We start from the raw sequence: 23063 nt of genomic DNA, 5'->3' as shown, positions 1-23063 counted from the left end.
CTGAAGGGCCGTAAGGATATTTGCTAAGGCTTGTCCGTACGTGTCATGGCAGTGAACAGCAAGCGCACTGGGTGGGACTTCTTTCATGACACTCTCCAACATTTTTTTCATGCTTCCTGGAGTTCCCACTCCAATAGTGTCTCCTAGAGAGATCTCATAACAGCCCATGCCATATAATCTTTTAGATACCTGTTGGGAAAGGTGAGAAGCTAGTTAAAAAAAAAAAATAAGAATAATGGAAATGAACAAATTCAAACCCTGTTACTCCTTAGCAGACATCATCTACAAGTAAAAGTCATACCTAAGATCAGTTATGTATTCATGGGAAACACATATTTTAATTTTCTGGTCCTTTTCCTTGGTTATTAAATCCCAACTATTATATAAAAGTTTTAAAGACATTACTATAATTATCTTTTTCTAATATTCAAGTTGATCTTAGAATCATAACTGTCCATCTCCATGTTCAGTTATGCAATTATAAGCTACAATTTCAATTATGGGAGGCTTACTTTCTCAGCCCTTTAAACAAACAGAAGCATTACAAATTTACTTTGGAAGTAGTATTTCTCAAGGCATGAGATTTGAGGTCACGAGATATCAAAAATACTTTCAGCTTTGTCACTAAGTAGTTGTGTGATTGGTAGAGTCACTTAGTATTTCTAACTTAATACTTCTGGTTCATGAATGGATGCACTTATGCCAAGTAACCTGCAAATTCCCTTTATGTCGGATAACTAAGGTTAAGTCTAGATGACTCACGTAAGGTTGCTGGTCATGCATTCTTAATGCTTCCAATCTGCCTGTTACGCAGTTCTCTTCAGCAACTCCTCAGACATTCTGGTGCAGTGATGGAGAGCCTGAGGGTATGTGTGGTCCATCCATAGACCTCATCCATGAGGCAAAAGGCAGCAAAGCAAGGGGCTTGGTCGACAGGTAGATTTGGAGCCTAGTTTTTGTGGAGCCTCAAGTTCTATCGTTTTGGAAGTGTTTTTTAAGAAAATAATATATAATTGTGAATGCAAATTCATAAGGAGTCTTAGAAGGGTACCATATAGGTGAAGGACTAAAATATTTAAGCTTCTTTATTTTACAGTATATCTGCCTCTGTGTGCAAAGGTATTCCTTAAATAGACTGGGATAGCACGCATTTGAAAAATCTGCAGCAAATTTCAAAATTTCAAATGAAGGCACAAAAGAGGAATGGCTTTAGCCACATCAAAGGTTTATCCTAAGTTCTGAATTTCTAACAATGCCATCTTTAAGGACTATTATCTATTCCTGCAAAACTGCTCTCTAATGAAAGGAACTGGAGTCTCAGGATGAAGTATAGGATCTCAAAGGAATGAACAGCGTACAGAAAAAGCAGTGTATACACTCTGATACAAGTGCCCAAGTATGCAGGACAAGAACACAGGGATGATAACTGAGCAATCAAAGCAAAGTTTAAGTGTGCATGTACAAAGTTCCCTGACATTCTGATGGAACGTGGAAAGGTCACCCACTAAGTTCCACCCATGTAAAAATGTTTCATCTATGAACCCTAACATGAACAGACTCAAATGTTATTTAACTTTGAATAGTTGTAGCCAATATATACATCTTCAGTGTCAAAATGAAACTACTGGTTAAGTGATCAATTTTGTCTTCCATGGTTCTCCTGAAACTTGGTTGTGCAGATGCAATCAACAGTAAGGAGAACAGCCCACTTTTAAAAATATTATACATCATTTTACCAAGAACCAGAAAACCACAGGTATATCTTACTTCTGTCACTTTTTGTGGTGTGATGTTTCCTTCATACGGACAGCCCAGGGTGCAAGACACATACCTAAATTTAAAATATAGAGCCATATAAATATATAGATGATTTAAGTCATTTCCTAATTTCCATTTTATAAAAATGAATAGCTAAAAAGTCATCAAAATATTTTTTACCCTAGTCCATTATTATTCTTAGAACATAGAAAAACAATTTTGGAACATTTTTCACTTAACTCAATTTTTTTCTAATAATGACAATTTGATGAATGTTATTTGATGGCAGATGGAGTAACAGGTGTTTATCTTGTGGAATTATTTATGCTATAGCAGCATATGAACACTCAAAGTGGAAAATACCAGTGAACTACATAGTTTTATTTAAGTAAGTACACACATCCAACTGTTAAATATCTAGTTCTTTGGAATCATAGAGAAATAGCGAGTAGATGACTAACTGAATTTCTCTTCACTCCCATCTGGATCTTTTGGCCTCATTTAGATAGAGTCATTAATCACCCCAAAACTCCTAGAGTTGGCCACAACCTCAAAGTTCATCTTGTTTATCTCTCGTGGGTATACCTAAATCATCCTATACAGAAGAGTGTCTAGTCTACGTTTTAAAGGCTCCATATAAAGATATCCTGTAAGCTTCTTCAACAATTTACTCTAATAGAAAAAGTCAAGCCTTTCCTGAAATGATAATGATACTTTTCCATCTTAAAGTATTAAGCTTTAGAAAAAGCCTGTTTTAGCTATTTTCAGCTCAACACCAATCCCATTTTATTAAACTTTCCTCAGAGATTTTTACAACACTTGTATTAAAATAATGCATCATGTGTCTGATTGTCAGGGATGAAGCAATTCACATGAGTGAGAGAGGGGTGGTAGGAAATGAGGCTGGAGATCCAATTCTGTGAGCCAGAATATAACAGGCTTTAGATAATAAGGCCCTTGGAATGCCATGCCAAGGAGTCTGAACTTTGAGATCACTCAAAATTATTAGGTAACGTAGTGACAAGATCAGAGTAGTTTTCCAGAAATGTTAATTCTCCGGGAACTCTGGAAGTGGTTGCCAACAGAAAGGTGGAAGCAAAAACAAGACAAAAGATAATACCATATTTCCTTGATTCTAAGATGTTGTCCATTATAAGATACACTATAAATTTTATAACAGGTTTTGGAGTAAAAAAAATATACATATTAAATGTATACAAATATATTCAATGATTCAATACATACTCATTGATTCTAAAACCATAATCTAATTTCAAAAGTATTAAAATGTGAATAGAAGTTGTGTTTTGGAATTAAATAAACAATTCAGTAAGTCAAGTAAGCAGTAAAGAAGACAGAGCGATAAATAGGATAATTCAAGTACAACTTGAAAGTTATGCAGGAAATTATTTCTCTGCTCTTGCAATTACTATCATTATCTTATTTGAATAACCTGTATAAATTTAAACAAGATATGTAGAAAGAAAATGTTCTATAAACCTAACACTTGGAAAAGGTGGCTAAAGATGAAAAAGAACATTTTCGATTCAGATATAATGATTACAGATAAATAAATGAATAATTACTTCATTCTGAACCCAAAATATCTAGATGTGGTTCAATACAAAATCCAAGCCATCCATTTACATGCCCTCCCTCTAAATATGAAAAACAATGTAAGAAAAAACCAATGAATTCAAAACGATATAAAGCAAACCAACCTTTCTTGCATTCTTTACTATCTGGCCATAACTACCCTTTGGTAACATCACCTGCATTTTCATTCACTCAAGTTTTCCCTCAGACTCCTTCCCAGGCCTAAGGTTTGCCTGGTCTCCATTCTTCACTGCATTTCATCTTCCTACATTCTTTTCCATCCTTGTGAGCCACTTCTCCCACCTATTTACACATGGAGCTACTTCCCCCCCCCCCCCCCGAAACAAATGTGATGGTTCTCAACTACGTTCATTAGCTTACTTTAACATCCTATAAGCACAGGTTGGCAAACGAAGACCCATAGGCCAAATCCTGCTCATTAGTCTTTTGCAAGTCAAATTTTATTGGAACAATGCCATGCCTATCTGTTTACCTATTATCCATGGCTATTTCTGCACCATAAGAGTTGAATAGGAGCACAGACATTATCTGACCCACGAAACCTAAAATATTATTATCCAGTCTTTTACAGAAAAAGCTTGCTGCTGGTAAAAAGTGAAACATTTTCATGAGTATGAAATGGCCTCCCCCATGATAAAAATAGTCTATATTGTCCGCTTTGAATAGTAGCTAAAGTCAATTTCTATAGCAATCTATTAGAGTGGTTCTCAAACTTGCCTGCACAGAATCACCTGGGGAGTTTAAAAGCCAAAACTCTAATGGTTGACACACTCCAGGCCAATTAAATCACAAACCTGAGGAACTACATTCAATCACCAATATCTCAAAATAATTTCTAAAGTTCCATTTAGAAACTTGCCAAAATTGAATACCACTGAAACATCAGCAATACTACCTCCCCTTGAATGCCTGATTTATTCCCTTGTAAAAAGTGTTAATACACAGATTTTAGTCTCAAGAATCTCACTACTATGCCCCAGCACTTTTTATCTATTTTCAATAGGCTGGTAGTTCAACTTCTCACAGATCTATCTTGAATCATTTCTATTCTGCTGAAGCCCCAAACTGCAACCTCTCCATTTCTTATTTTATCCCATTTCTTACTTCTGGCTTAATGTCCTTTTTACTGAACTACACCGTTTAGTTCTTTCAGTAATGGTAAAGTTTTGCAGACTATTTTGTCACCAAATAATTTTACTTCACCTTCATTAATGTTTAATAGTTTGGTTAGGTATAAAATCTAGGTGAACAGTCATTCTGCCATTTTGAGCATATTTCACTAGCTCTGGTCTCAGTTTTGCTGACGAGAATTTTGCTATTTAATGGTAATTCTGTTATAGCAATTTTAAAGTAATTTGTTCTCTACTTTTTGGATTCTCTGTTTATATCTAATATTCTGCATTTTACTATGAGAATGTCAGGACTTATACTTCTTTAATATTAACACTGATGTTGTTCCTCAAATCTAGAAAATCCTCAAGGTACTAGTTCATCAAATCTATCTCTAACATTTACTTTCCCTGCTTTCTCCTTCTGAAAATTCTGTGAGGCACTCTCTCTTAACCTCACTTTCAAAAGTTCTATTACATTTTTCTGTGTTTTATTTTTGCAGTTTCCTTGAATACTACTTCTAGTCACCAATACCCCTTTCAACTGTATGTAATCTGCAGCTGAATGCAATCATTTCCTTTATAAATGTATTTGTCATTTCAAGAAATGTTTCTTTTTGTAAAATCTTCATCATTTTCATAAAGATCTATTATGTTCTTCCTTTGCCTCTGTATTTTAAGGGGTTAATTTAAATTCTTCAGATTGTTCTATTTCCTTCTTTTCTGTTAAAGTTTTCCTGCTTTTCCTTTTTTGCTTCTCTCTTCTTTCTTTTTGCTTCTTTGTATCGTCATGTGGTTTGTAATTTTTACTGTATCTTTCCATGGTGATTTTAGTTTCTATGGGAGTTTCATGAGACTCTTGAGTTATTCAAGTGTCTCTATAAACAAGATAGGACTGCCTTTTGTCCTTGCCCAGTGGACTTTACCAATTCTTGGACAAATTTCTACCTTAATTTCTTATTTGGGGTTTCCATAATATTCCACAAATTCCATTGACTTTGCATTGGCAAAGAGGAGATTCCAGGCTCCAAGAATCATCACTTTAAAATACATGTTTTAGTAGAACATCTATCTCATATCATGTCGACATTAAAATCCCATTTTCGAGCCACTAGGAATTTTATCTGAAATAGATACCCCCAGGTGCTAGTGGCATCAACCTGCATCCTCACCACACTTTCTTTGATGAAACCTGAGGATTTTCTTTTCTGAGTTTAGCTATATGTTTCAAAAATGGTTATTTTCATATGTTTGTAATGGGAACAGAAAAGGGAGTCTTTGCATCAGTTCAGTCCCCCATAGTCTCTGTCTTTCATCATTATGCAGATAGATAACTCAAGGAACAACTCCAAGTCTCAGGAACATTATAAATTGGTTTCCTGACACATTGACATGACATATTAAGCTCAGCATGTCAAAAATGATGCTCATTCTTGCTTCCCCTGCATTTGCCATTAAAAAAAATGCAGTCATTTTCAGAGTCTGTCCTGCCAAATCACTTAAAGGTCACCTTTGAGAACATATTCAATAACCCAGATACCCTGGTTCTTCCCTTCCAGCCTCTGTTGCATGTGACGTCTGCTAGTGCCAGTCCAAACATACAGAACAGTCCCTGAATATTTTCTTCAGGACAGCTGCATACATCTGCCAAGCGCTCTCCTTGCCTCTGGTCTCACACCACTCATTTGTACACTAATACCTATTGACAAAATACGAGGACTACAGCATAGATCTGATTAGTTTTACACTTCGAAAATCTATAGTGACTTGCCATCGTCTACCAAGTAAACTTGGTATTCAAGTTCAGCAGTTTGTGAAACCTCTTTCTACCCCTCTCCCAATATACACCCTGAAAAACTCCCCTTCCAGTGGAAGTAAGCTCTTTCCTGTTACCTAAATGCTTTTTGAGATTGCTCTTCACTATGCCTTTGCTCTTTGTACATTTCTTACCCTGCCTGAAAAGACCATTATTTCTGATTATGTTTCCCTATATTTACCTATCTTTAATGACTTCATTTTATTGACACCTTCTGCATTAAGTTTCTCCATATAACCCCCGAGAAATTTAATATAGTATTACTTTAAACTTGAATAGGATCTGTCTGTATGTCTCAATGTATTTGCCTTTTTTGACAGTTAAATAACAATTTCTATATATACTATTTTCCCAGTATGCTAGAAACTCTTTGAAGTTTGGCTACCTTTTCATTTTCATATTCCATACATTATCACTAGACAGTACATTATATAAAACATTCAGTATTTCTTGAATGAATTCATGCACAAATTTGTTATTTAAGGTGCCATTTTCATTATTTAATTAATTTTCTATGAAATTCCTGATCTTTACTCTAAATATGTAGCTACATCCAGGCTATTAATGCACTTACTTCTAAATCCTGTAGCCAAAGATGATAGTATATGAGTTCAGACTTAGAACAAAACCTTAAACACTATATAGGATGACAGAATAAAAGAATGGCCAATCATATTAAAGCTAATTGTGCTAACATTAAAGGCATGGTGTTAACAATAAATTCTGTGGATGGAGGGTGAGTTATTTTTATTTGTGCTTGTGAAGGCCATTTATCAATATTGTGCAAAATCATGATAAAAGAGAAACTGAGGCAATCAAGTCTTAACAACTTTATCTGGTGAAACTGAGTCATGAAAAAGCACCTACATTGAGGCCTTACCCAAGGCCTTCCCACTATTATCCTCTGTCCTTTAAAATCATTCTGGCAAAAAGAAACAAAAACGATGAGCCTGGAATAAACGTCACAAATACTTGCAATGGATACAATCAATGACTGCTATCCTCAGAAGAGAAAAACAATGCCAAGATTGAAGAGGTGACATGTAATGTCAATTAAACATAATTAAGACATTTAAATGTAGGAGCTGTTTTGATGCAGTCATGCACAGTATGTCTGCCTATAAACAATACAAAATAGCATTCCATTACTAATAAGCCAACCGAAAACAGATTGTGAGAGCCTGCTAAGCACTTAACACTACAGATAATGTAAGAAATAAATACTGTCCCTGGGTCTCAAGGAGCAATTCTGCTAATTCTCTTTTTGCCCTGAAATGCTAATTTCATGAGACATGACAAAACATGCTCTTCAAAGGCTCTATATGAAGGCTGTTTAGTGATGACTACACAACATAGCTTACACATATTAACTATTGCTGGGTAGGTGTTACTCTGATACACAGCAGTGCCAGATTAATATCTAAGGCTAAAAAAAAGTGTACCTTCAAACAAACCATATGTATGACAGAAAATAGCTTTAACAGATGTCTCATTTTTAGAGTTTTATGTACCATGTTTTGGTAAATGAGGTTTTGAATTGCTCTTCAAATTTTTTCTTCCAGGCCAACAGAAAGGCCTCAGTCTAAGATATTGGAAAGGAACTTGGCCAATCAACTGTACACTTGAAAGATGGTGCCATATATGCAAGTGAACTCCCCTGGGGTAGACTGTCCAATGGAAGGTATTTGCTACATTAGTCATGAGAAACATGGTGTATTTAAAACATTGAGACGTAAATAAGGAAACTCATTATCACACTCACCAATATTACTACTACCTTCAAGATCAGCATCAGAATCAATAGCATGTTGTATTATGCAGAGGAAAAATAAGAAATACATGTGCAACATAACGTAACTAGTTTGGCTAAGAAACAGGTTGCAAGTTCTTAAATAAGTTTGTGTTCAAAATTATCTCTTAACGGGAAAACCAATGGAAACTGACCACTTTGAGGGAGAGGAATCTGCACTTACTTCATGGCCATTTTATAGGTTAGAAATTATACAGAGCTAAGCAACTCATCAAAAAATAATTAAGCACAAGAATTTCCTAATATTAACATTAATTTCATCGAAGAAATTGGCCACTAATATACATAATACAATTTTATCCAGAAGCTGTTAAACCAGACTGGATTATTATTGCTATGGGATAAGCAGAAAGCAGGTGGTGAGGGTCATAGATCAAGAGATACATAAAATATGCACTTTAGAAAAACAAAAGTGAAAATGACCATTGAGACTATCCCAACATAAAAAGCTTTTTTCATTGTGAAGGAAATCATCAACAAAACAAAAAGGCAAACTACCAAATGGGAGAAGGTATATGGAAATGATATAACTGATAAGGAGTTAATATCCAAAATATATAAAGGACTTATACACCTCAACATGAAAAAAAATCCAATTAAAAATGGGCAAAACACCTGAATACCTTTATCCAAAGAAGACATACAGATGGCCAAGAGACTCATGAAAAGATGTTCAACATCACTCATTACCATCAGGGAAATGCAAATCAAACCACAAGGAGGTATCACAAAAGGTACCTCACACCTTTCAGAAGAGCTAGTATGAAAAAGATTTAAAAAATAGAAAGTGTAGATGCTGAAGTGGAAAAAAAAAGACCCCTTGTGCACTGTTGGGGGGAATGTAAATTGAGGGTCACTGGAAAAACAATATGGAGGTTCCTCAATAAATAGAAATTCCATACCATCCAGTCATTCCACTACTGGGTATTTAGCCAGAGAAAACAAAAACACTAATATGCAATGTAAACCATTACCACATCCTAAAATGATCTTTGGTTTTTCTGTATCTAAAAGTTATATATGATTGTTTATATTAACTACTAATTTGTCTTTTATTCCTTGTTCTCATTATTTTGCACATTTTTTTCTGGGAATTTGAGGAATCCAGCAGTTACGGTTCATAGTTAAATATTTTTGCATTTTGTAATTTTTTAAAACAAAGTATGGTAATTTTGTTTGGCTTCCAGGAAAAATGGTACAAAACTACTTTCTTTCAACTTTTAGTAGGCTCAACCTTTCAGAGTAATCATGGTTCAGATCATTTGAAGTCATTTTACAGAAGAGGCCTAAGATATAATTATGTGAGAAGTTTTGCTTTGATATGCACAACTGCTGACCTTTTGAATTTGTAATGTAGATTTCTAAGCCTTTTAGTAGTGAAATTAATAATGGCTCCTTAGTGATAGTTTCCTTTTTAAAAATAATATTCTCACAAAGAGTATGTGATTCTTGTGACTTCATTTAAGGTAGGACAATACTCAGACAAAAAGGAATAAAACTAAATGTCTCATATATGAGTGCACTACTTCATATCTTGAAGACGTTTCAATTTTGGAAGGATCTTGACAAACCAAGAGATAATAATTTCGGGAAATGCATTGATAAAAATAGAGACAATCATTACATGTATCACAGACTTTTATTTTTCTTTGCCTTTTTAACTTTTTAAAAATTTTGATATTAGAAAAATAACCTAGATATTTTAAACATATGTCATATGAATTACACATTAAAAATGAAGTCCAAAATGTAGACATTTCATTGCTCATTCATATATAATGTATATTCAGTGGTAGTTAGCTGACTTTGCATTTTATGTCAATGATCTGGCATGGTATGTGTTCGCAATGTGTCCCAGATGTTATGTAAAGTTCTGAGCACATATAAAAAATGTGTACACATGCATGTGTATATGTGTGTTACAGGATGGGGGGGAATCAAACCACAGCCTTAATAACTTTAATAAAAGCTGCTATTTAGACCATATGAAGGTTTACTATTTTTGTTAAAATTTAAATGGTTTTAGTGAGCATTTATAAAATGTGTACTGCCTTATGGCCTTTAAATCTGACAGCTGATGACATAAATTTTCTGGACGGTGATCAAGTACATGTTGACGCAGCTGTTGCCATGTTGCCATAGTAAGATGCTGAGGTGTCTGCTTCAGTTTCAACTAGTTGAACATGACTCTTTTTCTTAACTGAGTACCAATGACCTATGACTTCTAATATTGCGTATCTAAATTCTAGATTGCCAGCAAAAATAAAATCTAATTTAAACTCTATTAACATTTGGGGGAGTAGGAAGATAATTCTCATCTGCACAAAGAGGGAACTCACATACTAAAAGGCCTATTTCTAAAAATGAATACTGTTTCAGAAGATCTAGGAGTTGTGCTCAAAGGAACAAAATCTGCATTGGAAAACACACATTTATTTATTGTATACTTCTGCAATAAGTCTCTAATGTACTCTGCTGATGGCATTGGACTGTGAGTCAGTTTTTGTCCATCTTGCACTTTGTACCCTTCTTATTAAGGCCTGGCAAACTTTTTAAGTTATAGCATGGTTAGAAGTTTCTTTATTGGGGTGCCTGGGTGGCTCAGTAGGTTTAGCATCCAACTCCTCATTTCAGATCAGGTCATGATCCCAGGGTGGTGAGATCGAGCCCTATGTCAGGCTCCATGTTGAGTGTGGAGCCTGCTTGGGATTCTCTCTCTCTCACCACCTAACCCCCTCCCCAATTCACACACACTTTATTAAAAAAAAATTTGCTTTACTGATGGGACAATATTAGTTGCTCAAAACTCAGTATTCAAGAGGATTTAAGATTTCTATTAAATATATTACCTATTCTACTTTATAAGAGAAAAACAGATAATAAAATATGATATTAAACAATTTATGTTTACATCCATCTTCTAACATTAAAACAACTTCCTATTTGAAGTGCAAGCTGCACATGCACTTTACTTTGCACAGTTATGCGTTTTTCAAATTTCCAATGAGTGACTTTACTGTAAAATCTATACTCCATATTTAAAGATGCATTAAAATACAGTAGCTTCTTCATTTTCCCATTCTTTAAAAAGAAAGAGACAAAACAGCTTACATATGTTTGAATTTAGAAACTTGTAATACATGGTTTTGTGGCTATTCACCTTTTTTTTTGCCTTAAGAATACACATCCTTTATTTTCTGTCTATGGATACACATTTCTTGGTTTATAAATTTTTCTTGCATGTGCTTTCCATGATGTGTATATTTTAATTACAAAAACAATTTTGTATCTTTAAAAACTCATGCTGAAAACTATTGCTATGGAGAGAGGAAAAATAAGCTAACAAAAGTAAGCAAACCAATAAGACAGTTCCCTATGGTGTGGTCTAATTCTATTTGCTCTCCAAAGGACCTTGGTTGAATTCTAACCCTTTTCTAATGTTGTCACTCAAAATTGGATCCACTTGTCTTTCTCATTAACCACTAAACCTCTCCCTGCCACTACGGATTTTTCTCTCCTCAACTGAAGGAAGTAAACCTGTATCCAAATCTAATTATAGCTATCAGACTTGTCTTATGAATGCTATACGTCTTAATTGATTTCCATGAGAAGACTATCATACCACTATAATTATAAAAAGCAATAGAAAATTAGCTAATGTCTTAGAAACAAATTCCTTCTTAAGTGATCATTTATTATACATTTCATAGAACATGGGTCTGGGAGTAGAGCCTGTTTGCAGTACATGCTCCAACTGCTGGTTCTGGAAGCAGGTAAGAATCAAAGCAGATCTTTTCTCTCTTCCTCTTCCCCATTTACCTTTGCTTTTGGGTCACACAGAGAAAACAGGGAAATCGGCTGTTGAAAGGGATGTTGAATGAGGGGAAAGATGGGCCGAATTTCCTGGTGCAGCTTGAAGGCTCAATTTTATGTTTTAAATACTCTATTGAAGGTCTACATAAAATAATTTTGGAACAAAAAGTAATAGGTCTTAAAAATTTTTTAAAGATGTGGAAACCACATTAGAGGGTTCCTTTGCAAATGGTACTACGAGTATACACAAATTGATCAACCCAACAGTAGGCTGAGATGAAAAGATATTTGCATTTGGGTTAAGTGTTAATAAGATGAGTAACAATGTCAGGTTTGCAAAGTCAAGTTGGCCTCTGATCTTGGAGCACTATACCCTCTAGGCTAGATAAACTCTAATAATTATTAACTGGTATTCAGGAGACAAATCACTATACAGTGATGGCCTGATCATACAAGGTACAAAAGACACCCTACATATATTATGAATGCTAAAATAATAACTACATAGTTCATATACAAACTTAAACAGTAGATAGTAACTAACTAGAATTTGTGGAATTTCATAAATACCCTCGTGCTGGAATATTCATGTGCCTTGCCGACTTAACAACCTCCTCAAACTTCTCCATGCTTTCTTCAATAGAACAGTTAATATTCTTCTTGCTAAAGGATTCAGATGCGGCACCAAAAACTGATATCTCGGTGGCTCCGGCAGCAACCTGAAAAAAGAGAATTAAGGGCAAAAACAATTAACTTAAAATATGTAAATGATAACAATAGAAGAAATATTAATTACTCAATAAAGGCATACGTGTGTTCATTAACATTTGCCTTGGAATTCACAATTAGAGTCTTCTCATCTTGCCACATAAGCTCTTTTCAAACTTAAAAGTATTTCGTGATAACAAAATAATTCCCCAAGCTGCAACACTCTATGAATCTATGAATCTATGAAGTACACAATCTATGAAGTACAGAAAACAGTGATGATGTTCCAATTTAATTTCATCTTTCCTAAATTATGCGTAGGTATCAAAAATATTTTAACTGTAATTATGGAAAATACTGGCATCCCAATAAAGCCTTTTAATATCTATGGAAAACATTTTTGGACCGATTATTAAAGAGTAGTAAATGCTTTCTGTTCTCCTCTTCCTATAACAGAAAAATGTTTTTCCAATTCATCATTTAGACTTTGCGCCAAATTTTTTTCCTGTCTCTTAAGCTAGCTTCCATTGTTTCATACCCTGACTGCTACAACATACTCTTGTATGTCTAATGTCTTAATCCTCTTGCCTAGTCTTTAAATCCAAAATATTAACCTAATATTTTTCCCTTTTGCCATCTTAAGTCCTTTCCCCAGACTTCTCCAGTGACTTGTTTTCAAATATCACATTTCCTTATTTTCCAGCTGGATTTTTTAAGACTTTCTATTAATGTATCTGTAGCGCTGTGCCTAGATTCTCCTCTCTTTCGGATACCCTATTAACATATTAAGAAAAAAAAATCTTTTTTTTAATCCAACATTAAAAAACACCAATTGGCTTCCAGTCCTCCACCAAAAATAATTTTTTAACTTCTAAAATCAAAATTCTATTTTAATACTTACTGTGTGCCAGAATTTTAGTACTTTTGTGTGTTTTATCTGTAACCCACAATCTTACCCATTTTACAGACGAGAAAACTGTGGCTCAAAGAGGCTAAATAACTAGCACAAAGTCCCAAAGCTACTATAAGTCATCAAGTCATGCTTTAAGAACAGGCATGCCTGACTCCCAAGCCATGTGTTCCATCCCATTATTTGCCCTTCCAAGCTATTGTTGAGGGTGTACTCTCAGTTCGTGTCTTTTTCAAGGTGGAGACATTCGTTACTTTGTTAGGACCAACGACAGCAATATTTATAATTCCTTAAAATGCCTCTTTAGAGTAGAATAAAAAACTTACACCAAAATTAACAAAAGAAGAATGGTTTTAACAAAGATACACAACAGGTGATATATCAATGAGCATCTACAACCTCAACTTTATGCAACACAGTCCCAAATACAAAAGTGCAAAATAATAATTAACACCAGAAATAGCTGGTGAAAAACTTTTACAACAAACCCATTTAAGCACAACACCTCAAACCTTCTTAAAATTGCCTTGATTCCTCTTGTATGTGTCATTATCAAAGATTTTTTTTCACATATAAATTCTAAAATCACATAGGATGGGGAGAAACAAGCCAGAAGGGGAGGATAGGTAAAGTTGTTACAGGCAGTTGTAAGTAACAGTGGTTAGCTTCACCTACAGGGAGGGAACATCAGCAACAAAAAGCTGATCCAAAAAAGTTGGCAAAAATGATCCACTACAATAACACTAATATCGTACTGAGAAATGTTTAAGTTAAATTCTGTATTCCTTATTTACACAGGAAACACAAAATATACTTTCAAAAGAACTTCAGCAAAATGGATAACTATTTTTGTTTTCGATTCCTGAATGGTTAAAATGGAAGGGCCATTTATGTGGAACACTTTAGTCCATACCAATACCATGGAGTTACAGATCACCAGGTATTCGTGTGCATACATTAGCATTTATGCAGGGTAACAAGGGAGCCACATTGGATACTGTTTTAACTTTGTAAAGATCCTTAAAACAGCAAGAAGCATTGATTTTAAAATAATTCGCAGCACACTTACAGCACGGTGAAAACCCTGAAGATTAGGAGTAAGGACAGGATATCGAACTCCTGGGTATTGATGAATGCCTTTCATCACTTCAGTGTGATCAGCCATCTGAAATATGTAATAGTTATATACAAGTATTTAACTTTAAATATTTTGTCAAGCAAATGTTTCATTTTTCAAGAAGGTTATAATTACTCATGCAATTATATTCTGAAATTAATGTCAGAAATAATAAAGCTCTGTCAAGATAGCTAATGATAAGTAGTTCGTAAGGTCATAAATACATAAAAACTAGATCTGGGTTTAACTTATTCACATAATAGGATCTGGTTAAATGAGTGATTATGAATAGTCAGCAACTCTCTACTTATTTTCACTTGGCTGATCTTTGGTCTCCTTTTATTTCACAGCCCAACCTTCAAATACTCCTGAGACTGGGTAAAATTTTAAAAGCAGTATGCCATGCTTTTAACTTCCATGTGAAAATCTCACATCCAAATAATTTTCAATGTATGAAATTTTACATTATTTAGTAAAAAATTACATATCTTTTAGAATACTTTAACAAGGCTGAAATCATAGTATATATGTTATTTGGTTAGCATGGATGTTTCAGTAAGAGTCATAGTGCTCTCTGAATTATCATCAGATTACTATTTGTTCTTATAATGCAAACAAATGCATACAATGGAGTAACAAACAGGAAAATTTAACCCATCTCTTCAAGACTTTATTTTTCTATATTTTCTGTGATCCTATAAGAAATCAACTTTATAGAATCAAAGTTACTAGTTTGCTACAAAGTCTATTATTTAGCCTCCTAGAGCAAATAACTGATGATCAAATCTCATAATCAGCACATAGACAAATTATCATTGACATACCATGAGCTTTATATAATTCAGAATAAATTATGGCATAAACAATAAATATAAGGAATAATATATAAACAATGAAAAGTATAAAAAATGAGCATGGGGAAAGCTATAGAAACATACACCAAACCAAAATCTTTACCTTCAATATGGGAATGGATAATGAAAGACTTTTTACCTATATATCTTGGCTTGTTACAACAACTATTTTTAATTTTAAAATGCAGAAAAAAATTATTCAAAGTACAAATGCTTTTCTTAATAGAACTACACAGTTTAAATATATTAAATATTAAAATATTTACTCCTATTAGCCCCTTAGTCTTACCCTCAGTGAAATGCCAGTGGAATTAAGTAAATGAGTTTTAAATACATTTTAAATTGAAAATTAAATATTTAAGATGCAAAAAAAAGTGCCTCCCATTGACTGCCATCCTACCTTATTGACATTTAAGTCTCCAAGTTTCATACAATCCAAACACATTTACTTCTGTCTAAAACATGATTCTTGCTTACTTATTTCTTAGAGATCACATCCACTGTCTGCCAACCAATAACTGCATTCTTTACAACAACTATCCCGCATGGTCATCTACAGTGCATAAAAGCCAATGCTCTCATTTCATGCCGAGACTATTTGACTTTAAACCAGATGTTTATTAAGCACCTACTGTGTCCAAACCCCTATGGTAGGCCTTGTGGTAAATATAAATACAGGAAAGTAAGGTCCTTGCACTAAATAATTTGGGGAGATAGCACAGATGCACACAGAAACATAACCAAAGGAATATAGTGGTTGCCAATCAGAGCACAGGTTGTAAGAGTTCAGAATGGGGAAAGGTTAGTAGGACCTTTAATAGCCTAGGAAAATTTTAAGAGGTATGGAATACAAACTGCAGAACATGACTACAGCATATTAAAATTTTAAAAGATATGGTCACAACAGTATTTCTAATTCCACATGCTCTTCCAGAAGTTCAACAATTCCTACCAATAGGTGAACTATATTTACTTCCCACTTGAACCTGGGCAGATCTGTGATTACTCCAAGCAATAGAATATAGCAGAAATAATAATATGTGACTTCAGAACCTAGGTCATAGAAAAGTACACAGCTTCCATATGGCTTTCTCTTTGGGGGAAGCCACTGTGGGGAAATCAGCTAACAGGCTGTGAAAAAAAAAAAAAAACAAAAAAAAACATTAGCTCATGCAGAGAGGCCATGTGTGGCAGCTAATGTGGAAAGTAACATGTGAAAAGAAACTAAGGCCCCCAGACAACAACCAGCATCACCCCTAAATTTGTGACTGAAGAAGCATTCAGATGACCTTAGCCTCCAGCATTCAAGTCACTCACATGAAGCCCCAGACCTTGTGGAACAAACAAGGGGCCCTCCTGGACCCACCCTCAGATTTCATGAGCAAAGCAAATGCTTATTTACACCACTAAGTTCTCAGGTAATTCATGACATAGCCATAGAAGCTGAAATACAGAAAAATCAATAGGGTTGGAAAGGAGGGAGGGGTGGAGCAGCAGTAGCAATACATAATCTGGCTAGAGAAGATTATGGGTAAATAATGTGGGAATGGATTATAAATGAAGATAGGGGACTATACACTGGGATGTGTCCTTGAGTTAGGTTCACATTATTCTAAAAACACAGCATTTATTATGAGGTCAACAGGAAAGCCATGGGGAGTATATGTTGAATTAGCCAAAGACTGGGATAAATGCAGTATTTTTGGAAAGATACATCTGGGAGAGATGCAAAGGGCAGTATGGAAAAGAAGTGAGGCAATTGTCGGGCACTTGTGAGAATGCAGCATGCAACAAGTTCCAGAGAAATGGTACTGGGAATAGAAGTCCCAAGAAAAATTAATAGGACACAGTGGGATATTAGTGTAAGGAAGAGGACTTTACTCAAAAAATGTAATCCTCATTATTATATAGCCTTCTTTTTATTTTTAAAAAAAAATTTAATGCTTATTTATTTTTGAGAGAGAGAGACAGAGTGTGAGCAGAGGAGGTGAAGAGAGAGAAGGAGACACAGAATCTGAACCAGGCTCCAGGCTCCGAGCTGTCAGCACAGAGCCTGATGCGGGGCTCAACTCATGGACCGTGAGATCATGACCTGAGCTGAAGTAGGACCCTCAACCTACTGAGCCACCCAGGTGCCCCATATAGCCTTCTTTTTAAATTATTTAGCATTTGTGCATATTTCAACACAGTCCTTCACTACATATCTATGAATTTAGCCTTTAGGCCTGATGCTACAGGGTGAACTCTATCTGTATCTCTCTCTCTCCCTCTTTCTCTGTCACACACACACACACACACATACATAAATGCACATGCTAACATATACACACAATTTACAATAAAAAATTAGAGTACTACTAATTTCAATCAAAGAAAAGCAAAGTTACTACTAGTTCTAGGGAAGTGTAATGAAATCTGAAACAATACTCTTACTAGAGAGTAATATTAATCGATACTACTAGTACTTATGGTCTAGAATGTTTAAATGTTCATTGGAAACATTTATATTATATAACAGAAATGAATAAAGTGTTTCTGTAACCAATATACAGATTTGGTTAACGTATGCATCATAAAGTAGCATAAAGAGCACAAAACAAATTTTAATCTTTAAGAAATACAGATCATATTGACCTGTATGCTAGTATTTCATTCTACGTGTAAATTAACCAAAATATTGACTCACGATGAAAAAACAATGATTTAACAGATGTTTTAATCACTAAAACTAGAAAACAGAGATGATAGTATCAAAATTCCTATGTGATGAAAGTTAAGCTTTGATAATCATTGAAGATACCTTAGTAAAATTATAATACATGAATTTGAATCCAACAAATCAGTACTTTTTCCTTCTTTGAAATAGCCACAGTATAATGAGGTCATTCAAGAAGTAATAGCAGTCTATCTAAATTTGGTCAATAAAGACAGTTATATAAAGAGCTTTAGAAAATCCTGATGGGGTGTAATTTTATTACAATGAATAAAATAGAACAGGTTTCAGTTAAAGTATATACTTTCAGCTGAAGGTATAAAATTCTTGCCTTTTTTTTCCTCTTAGGAAGTTTATGCTATACTTCAATCTTGATGTTATTTTAATGTCTCAAATTTAACTGTTATTCAACCAATAATGGAACGATTCCTTTACAGCACTATTTTGACAATTTAACGAAAAATTTCTACATCTGGTTTGATTTAACATATTTTAAAGATTTTCCTATGACTTTTAAGATCATAAAAATCCCATAATTTGGTTGATAACATGCTTTGCTATCACCTGGCCACAGTCTGGAAATGGCAACACCTATGTCTATCTGGCCAACAAAACAGGTTATACCATGGTTAATCAATTTCTTAGGCAGCCACATGTATATATGAATTGAAATAATATTTTGCAACATGTTGCAAGGGCATTATAGATATGAAAAAGTTCATAAAGATTAGAGTGTAATAGGCATATAGTTTAGAGATTGCATTTGCTACTATCATGGGTTAATTAAATTTAGACACTCCACATATGTTTAGATATATTATTAATATTATGTCACTATCTGAATTCTATAATCTCCCCAAAATACACAGTGCTCTCATCCAAATTCCCTGAGTTTACTGGGATTTCAAGATATTGCACATGTATATAGTCATAAACAATAACAAAAAGTTTCTCATAAACTTAGAAAAAAACAGAAGTTTCAATTATATTTTGTACACATACTATTACATTTATATTGATGGCATACCAAAGTTAATTTTAAGAAATCCTAACACCTTAAAAATCATTTTTAAAATTTCATGATTTTTATATTGATTCAGTATTTCATACACTTACTACATATTTAACATGGCATAGATAAATGAAGCAGACAGTTCATACACACTTAATACACAGGCCAGTGGGGAAGGAAATGTGTGTATATGTGTACATAACAAATCACAAATGTCCTGTGATCTGGAGTTTTAAGTAGCACAGATAAGAAAGCATTTTTCTCGGTAAACTGAACTAAAATAATGACAAATAGTAAGCTAAGTGTTGTCTAGGCTAAATGTAAGTAATTCAGGGGTCTGGTTTTTAACAGAGCAAATTATTCATGAGAGTTTGATGAAGCAAAACTATTCATACAGCTTGAAACTATTCAAATATATTCATAGAATGAGATGATTCACATATATCTATTTACATATTTCCTATGATAAATTCAACTTTCTGTGTACTGTAAAAGGAAAGAGTTTAAAAAGCCTGAACTTAATTTTTTATTAAAATTCTTCAGATAATTATGGAGAGAAATATCATACAGAATGTCTTTTTTAAAATCACACAATTCTTTCATTTTTCAAGTCCAATGAAATGAAAGTAAAAATACCTATTACACTTTATCTCTCTTCCAAGTAACAGCTGTAAGAGAAAACAGAATATTCACTAAGTAAATTTTGTTCAGTTCCAAATGAATATATGATGTCTGAGATGTTCAATCAACTGAAATAAATATAATTAATTTTAGATAAAACTGCAGAAAAATCAAGAAGTTCTATTCTTGTTTACAATAACTGATTCCTATTCACTTAGCAATGATTAACATCTTTTTTTCTTTTCCCAGAACAAATGCAATTATGAAGATAACATGTGGTACAGGTTTTTCAGTTCCAGAGCTGCATTATAAAATTTTATGTGAAAGTCTTTTATACATATTGATGACATATAAAACTGCTACATTTATTATTTTAAGTCCATAACAGTTTAGTCACTAACAAGTCACATGACTTGAGTTGTTTTGTATCACCATAGAAACTATTCAATTCTTCACTGGCTCTGCTAAAGGTGAGGAAATTGTACCATGTTATGGGGTGGACATATTAAGAATTTAAGTTAGCATTGTGTTTTTAAATGGCAAAAGTGTGTAGAATAGAATCTAAAATTCATCTGAGAAAAAAAAAAAGATGTTAAGAGATTCCATCTTTACAGTGCTATCTACAAAGTGGTATCTGTAAAATTATATAATTTGACCACGTCTTACAACTAGATCTTGTAACCTAAATAAAGAACTCTGCTTTCACTCTTCTTTTTTCTTTGTCCTTCTCCAGTCCATATGACCAAGTCAAGCATCATTAAGGAGTGAGTATTGCCCATTGTCCCTTCTTTCATTCCATTCAACTGCTAAAGAAGTCAAATTGTTTCCTCCCCTTCACTCTAACAAGAATCCTGCACCTGATTTCTTCTCACAGGATTTTAAGAGGTCAACTGTTGAGTGCTAGAAGCAAGAGGACAAGAGAGTGAGAAAGTCTAAATAATCAAAATAGCAATAAGGTTGGAGGAAAACAGGATGGGGGGTGAGAGGTATGTCTTGGTGGCAAGATGCTTGTACTGCTCTGGAGCAATGAACAAGTATGAGAAGAGAAGACAAATGGGAAATGATACAAAATGTTGCTTTAATCTATAGAATGGGTCTGCTGTAATGGTCTCCAAATAATGCACATTAGGACTGGAACACCATTTAATCACTTTAAATTGCTATTTTATATTTCTTTACGTATGAATTCAGGCACAAAGTTTGCGACTAGGGAGAGCTCATGATGGTTACCTCTTCAATAATAATGGTGTAAATGTTCTCATATGTTTAAAATACATAAATATTATATTACATATAATACTATTACACCTCCTATTAAAACTGTCACTGTAGGGTTAAGCAAAGAGTCCATATTCACAAAGTCCTACAATATCTGGGACCAGACGTATATAAATATTTAAGGAGAAACGAGTTTCAAAATGTATAGAGCCAGAAGCTAGTTTAGAAAATTCTTCTAAACATTGTATGTGTAAAATTCTAAGTGATAAACCAGTTTTCACCAATGTCAAATTAAATGGAAGTCTTTTCTTAACAGAAATATATTCAAAACACAAGATATAAAATTTTAAATACATCATTCATATTGTTATCTTTTACAAAAATCACAGAATATATATCAAAATTATTCATTGTGAAGGGCACAAAACTGTAGTAATTCTTCTCAAGCAGTGTGTCTGTATATAAGGTTACATATCACATACAAAAACAAAAACAAAATGAAAAGCAAAAACAAAAACAAAAACAAAAAAAACAAAAAACCCTAAACACCAGAAAAGACTGAATCATCTTTCTAGCTTCTCTAAAGAAAGTATTGTAAAGTGCTATTATGAGAAAGGCTTCAAAAAATGAAGGAAAAAAATGAAGAAAAGGAAAATCAGTTTCAATCAGTTTTGAACAAAACTACAACTAGTAATGAGACTGAATCAGTAATTTAAAAATCTCTGAACAAAGAAAAGCCTAGAACCAGAAGACTTCACTGGTGAATTCTACCAAACATTTAAAGAAATCTTAACGCTAATCCTCCTTCAAACTCTTCCAAAGTTTCAAGAGAAGGGAATACTTCCAAACTCATTTTATAAGACCATGCATTAGGAGCTGGTCTTATAAGACCTTTATACCAAAACCAGACAAGACACTACAAGAAAACTATAGGCCAATATTCCTAATAAACACAGAATAAATAATCCTCCAAAGACTACTAGCAAACCAAATTCAATAGAACATGTAAAGAGTTATACACCATGGCCAACTTAGATTTATCCCTGGGATGCTAGAAAGATTCATATGCACAAAGAAATTAATGTGATACACTACAATGACAGAATTAAGGATGACCATGTCAATATATGTCAATATTTGACCAAGAATGCTTCATCAAAAAGCATATGACAAAATTCAACACTATTTTATGATAAAAACTCACCAACAAATAAAACTTTAGGAACAGAGTGAAACTACCTCAGCATAATAAGTACCATATATGAAACCCACAGCTATCATCATATTCAGCAGTGAAAAACATTTCCTCTGAATCAGGGATACAACAGTATGCCTACTTTTTCTGTTTACATTCAATATAAAATTAGAAGTCTTAGCCAAAGCAATTAGGCAAGAAAAAAAAAAAATAAAGGCATGCAAAGAAGAGGAAGTTGTAAAAGTATTTATGTTCACAGACGACATGATCTTATATGTAAAAAGCTCTAAGGGCCACATTAACAAAAACAAAAGCCTCTTAGAACTAATAAAAAATTCAGTAAAGTTGCAGGATTCAAAGTCAGCATAGAAAAATCAGTTGCATTTGTATACAGTAACAACAAACCATCCAAAAAGGAAATTAAGAAAACAAGATCATTTACAATAGCATCAAAAAGAATAAAATACTTATGAACAAAGTTAACCAAGGAGGTGGAAGAACTGTGTACTGAAAACTATAAAACATTGATAAAAAAAATTAAAGCAGCTAGAAATAAACAGAAAGATATCCCATGTTCATGGATTCTAAGATTTTATACTGTGAAAATATCCACATTACCCAAAGTGATCTATAAATTAAACATGCAATCCCTACCAAAATATCAATGGCATTTTTTGTTATTTTGTTTTTTTGTTTTTTTTTACCGAAATAGAAAAACAATCCCAAGATTTATATGGAACTATGAAGAAATTCAAATAGCCAAATTAATCATGAGAAAGAAGAATAAAGCTG

The 23063-nt window shown here is 33.6% G+C and overlaps 1 protein-coding gene across 5 annotated transcripts in view; it reads right to left on the bottom strand.

Moving 5' to 3' along the window:
- The window catches only part of HMGCLL1 (3-hydroxymethyl-3-methylglutaryl-CoA lyase like 1), a 189056-nt gene that overhangs the window by 99121 nt on the left and 66872 nt on the right, over positions 1–23063 (bottom strand). For all 5 annotated transcript variants that reach the window (XM_027057545.2, XM_015070139.3, XM_015070140.3 and 2 more), the window contains 4 exons: positions 14611–14706; positions 12494–12642; positions 1768–1831; positions 1–189 (listed from right to left, as the gene is read on the bottom strand). In XM_027057545.2, the coding sequence (XP_026913346.1) occupies positions 1–189; positions 1768–1831; positions 12494–12642; positions 14611–14706 (498 nt within the window). The remainder of the gene's footprint in view (positions 190–1767; positions 1832–12493; positions 12643–14610; positions 14707–23063) is intronic.

This window comes from Acinonyx jubatus, chromosome B2 (assembly GCF_027475565.1).
Source record: "Acinonyx jubatus isolate Ajub_Pintada_27869175 chromosome B2, VMU_Ajub_asm_v1.0, whole genome shotgun sequence".
In the NCBI taxonomy this organism is placed as follows: Eukaryota; Metazoa; Chordata; class Mammalia; order Carnivora; family Felidae; genus Acinonyx; species Acinonyx jubatus.
Note: the sequence above shows the minus strand (reverse complement) of the source record. Positions and strands in the feature narration are given on the sequence as shown.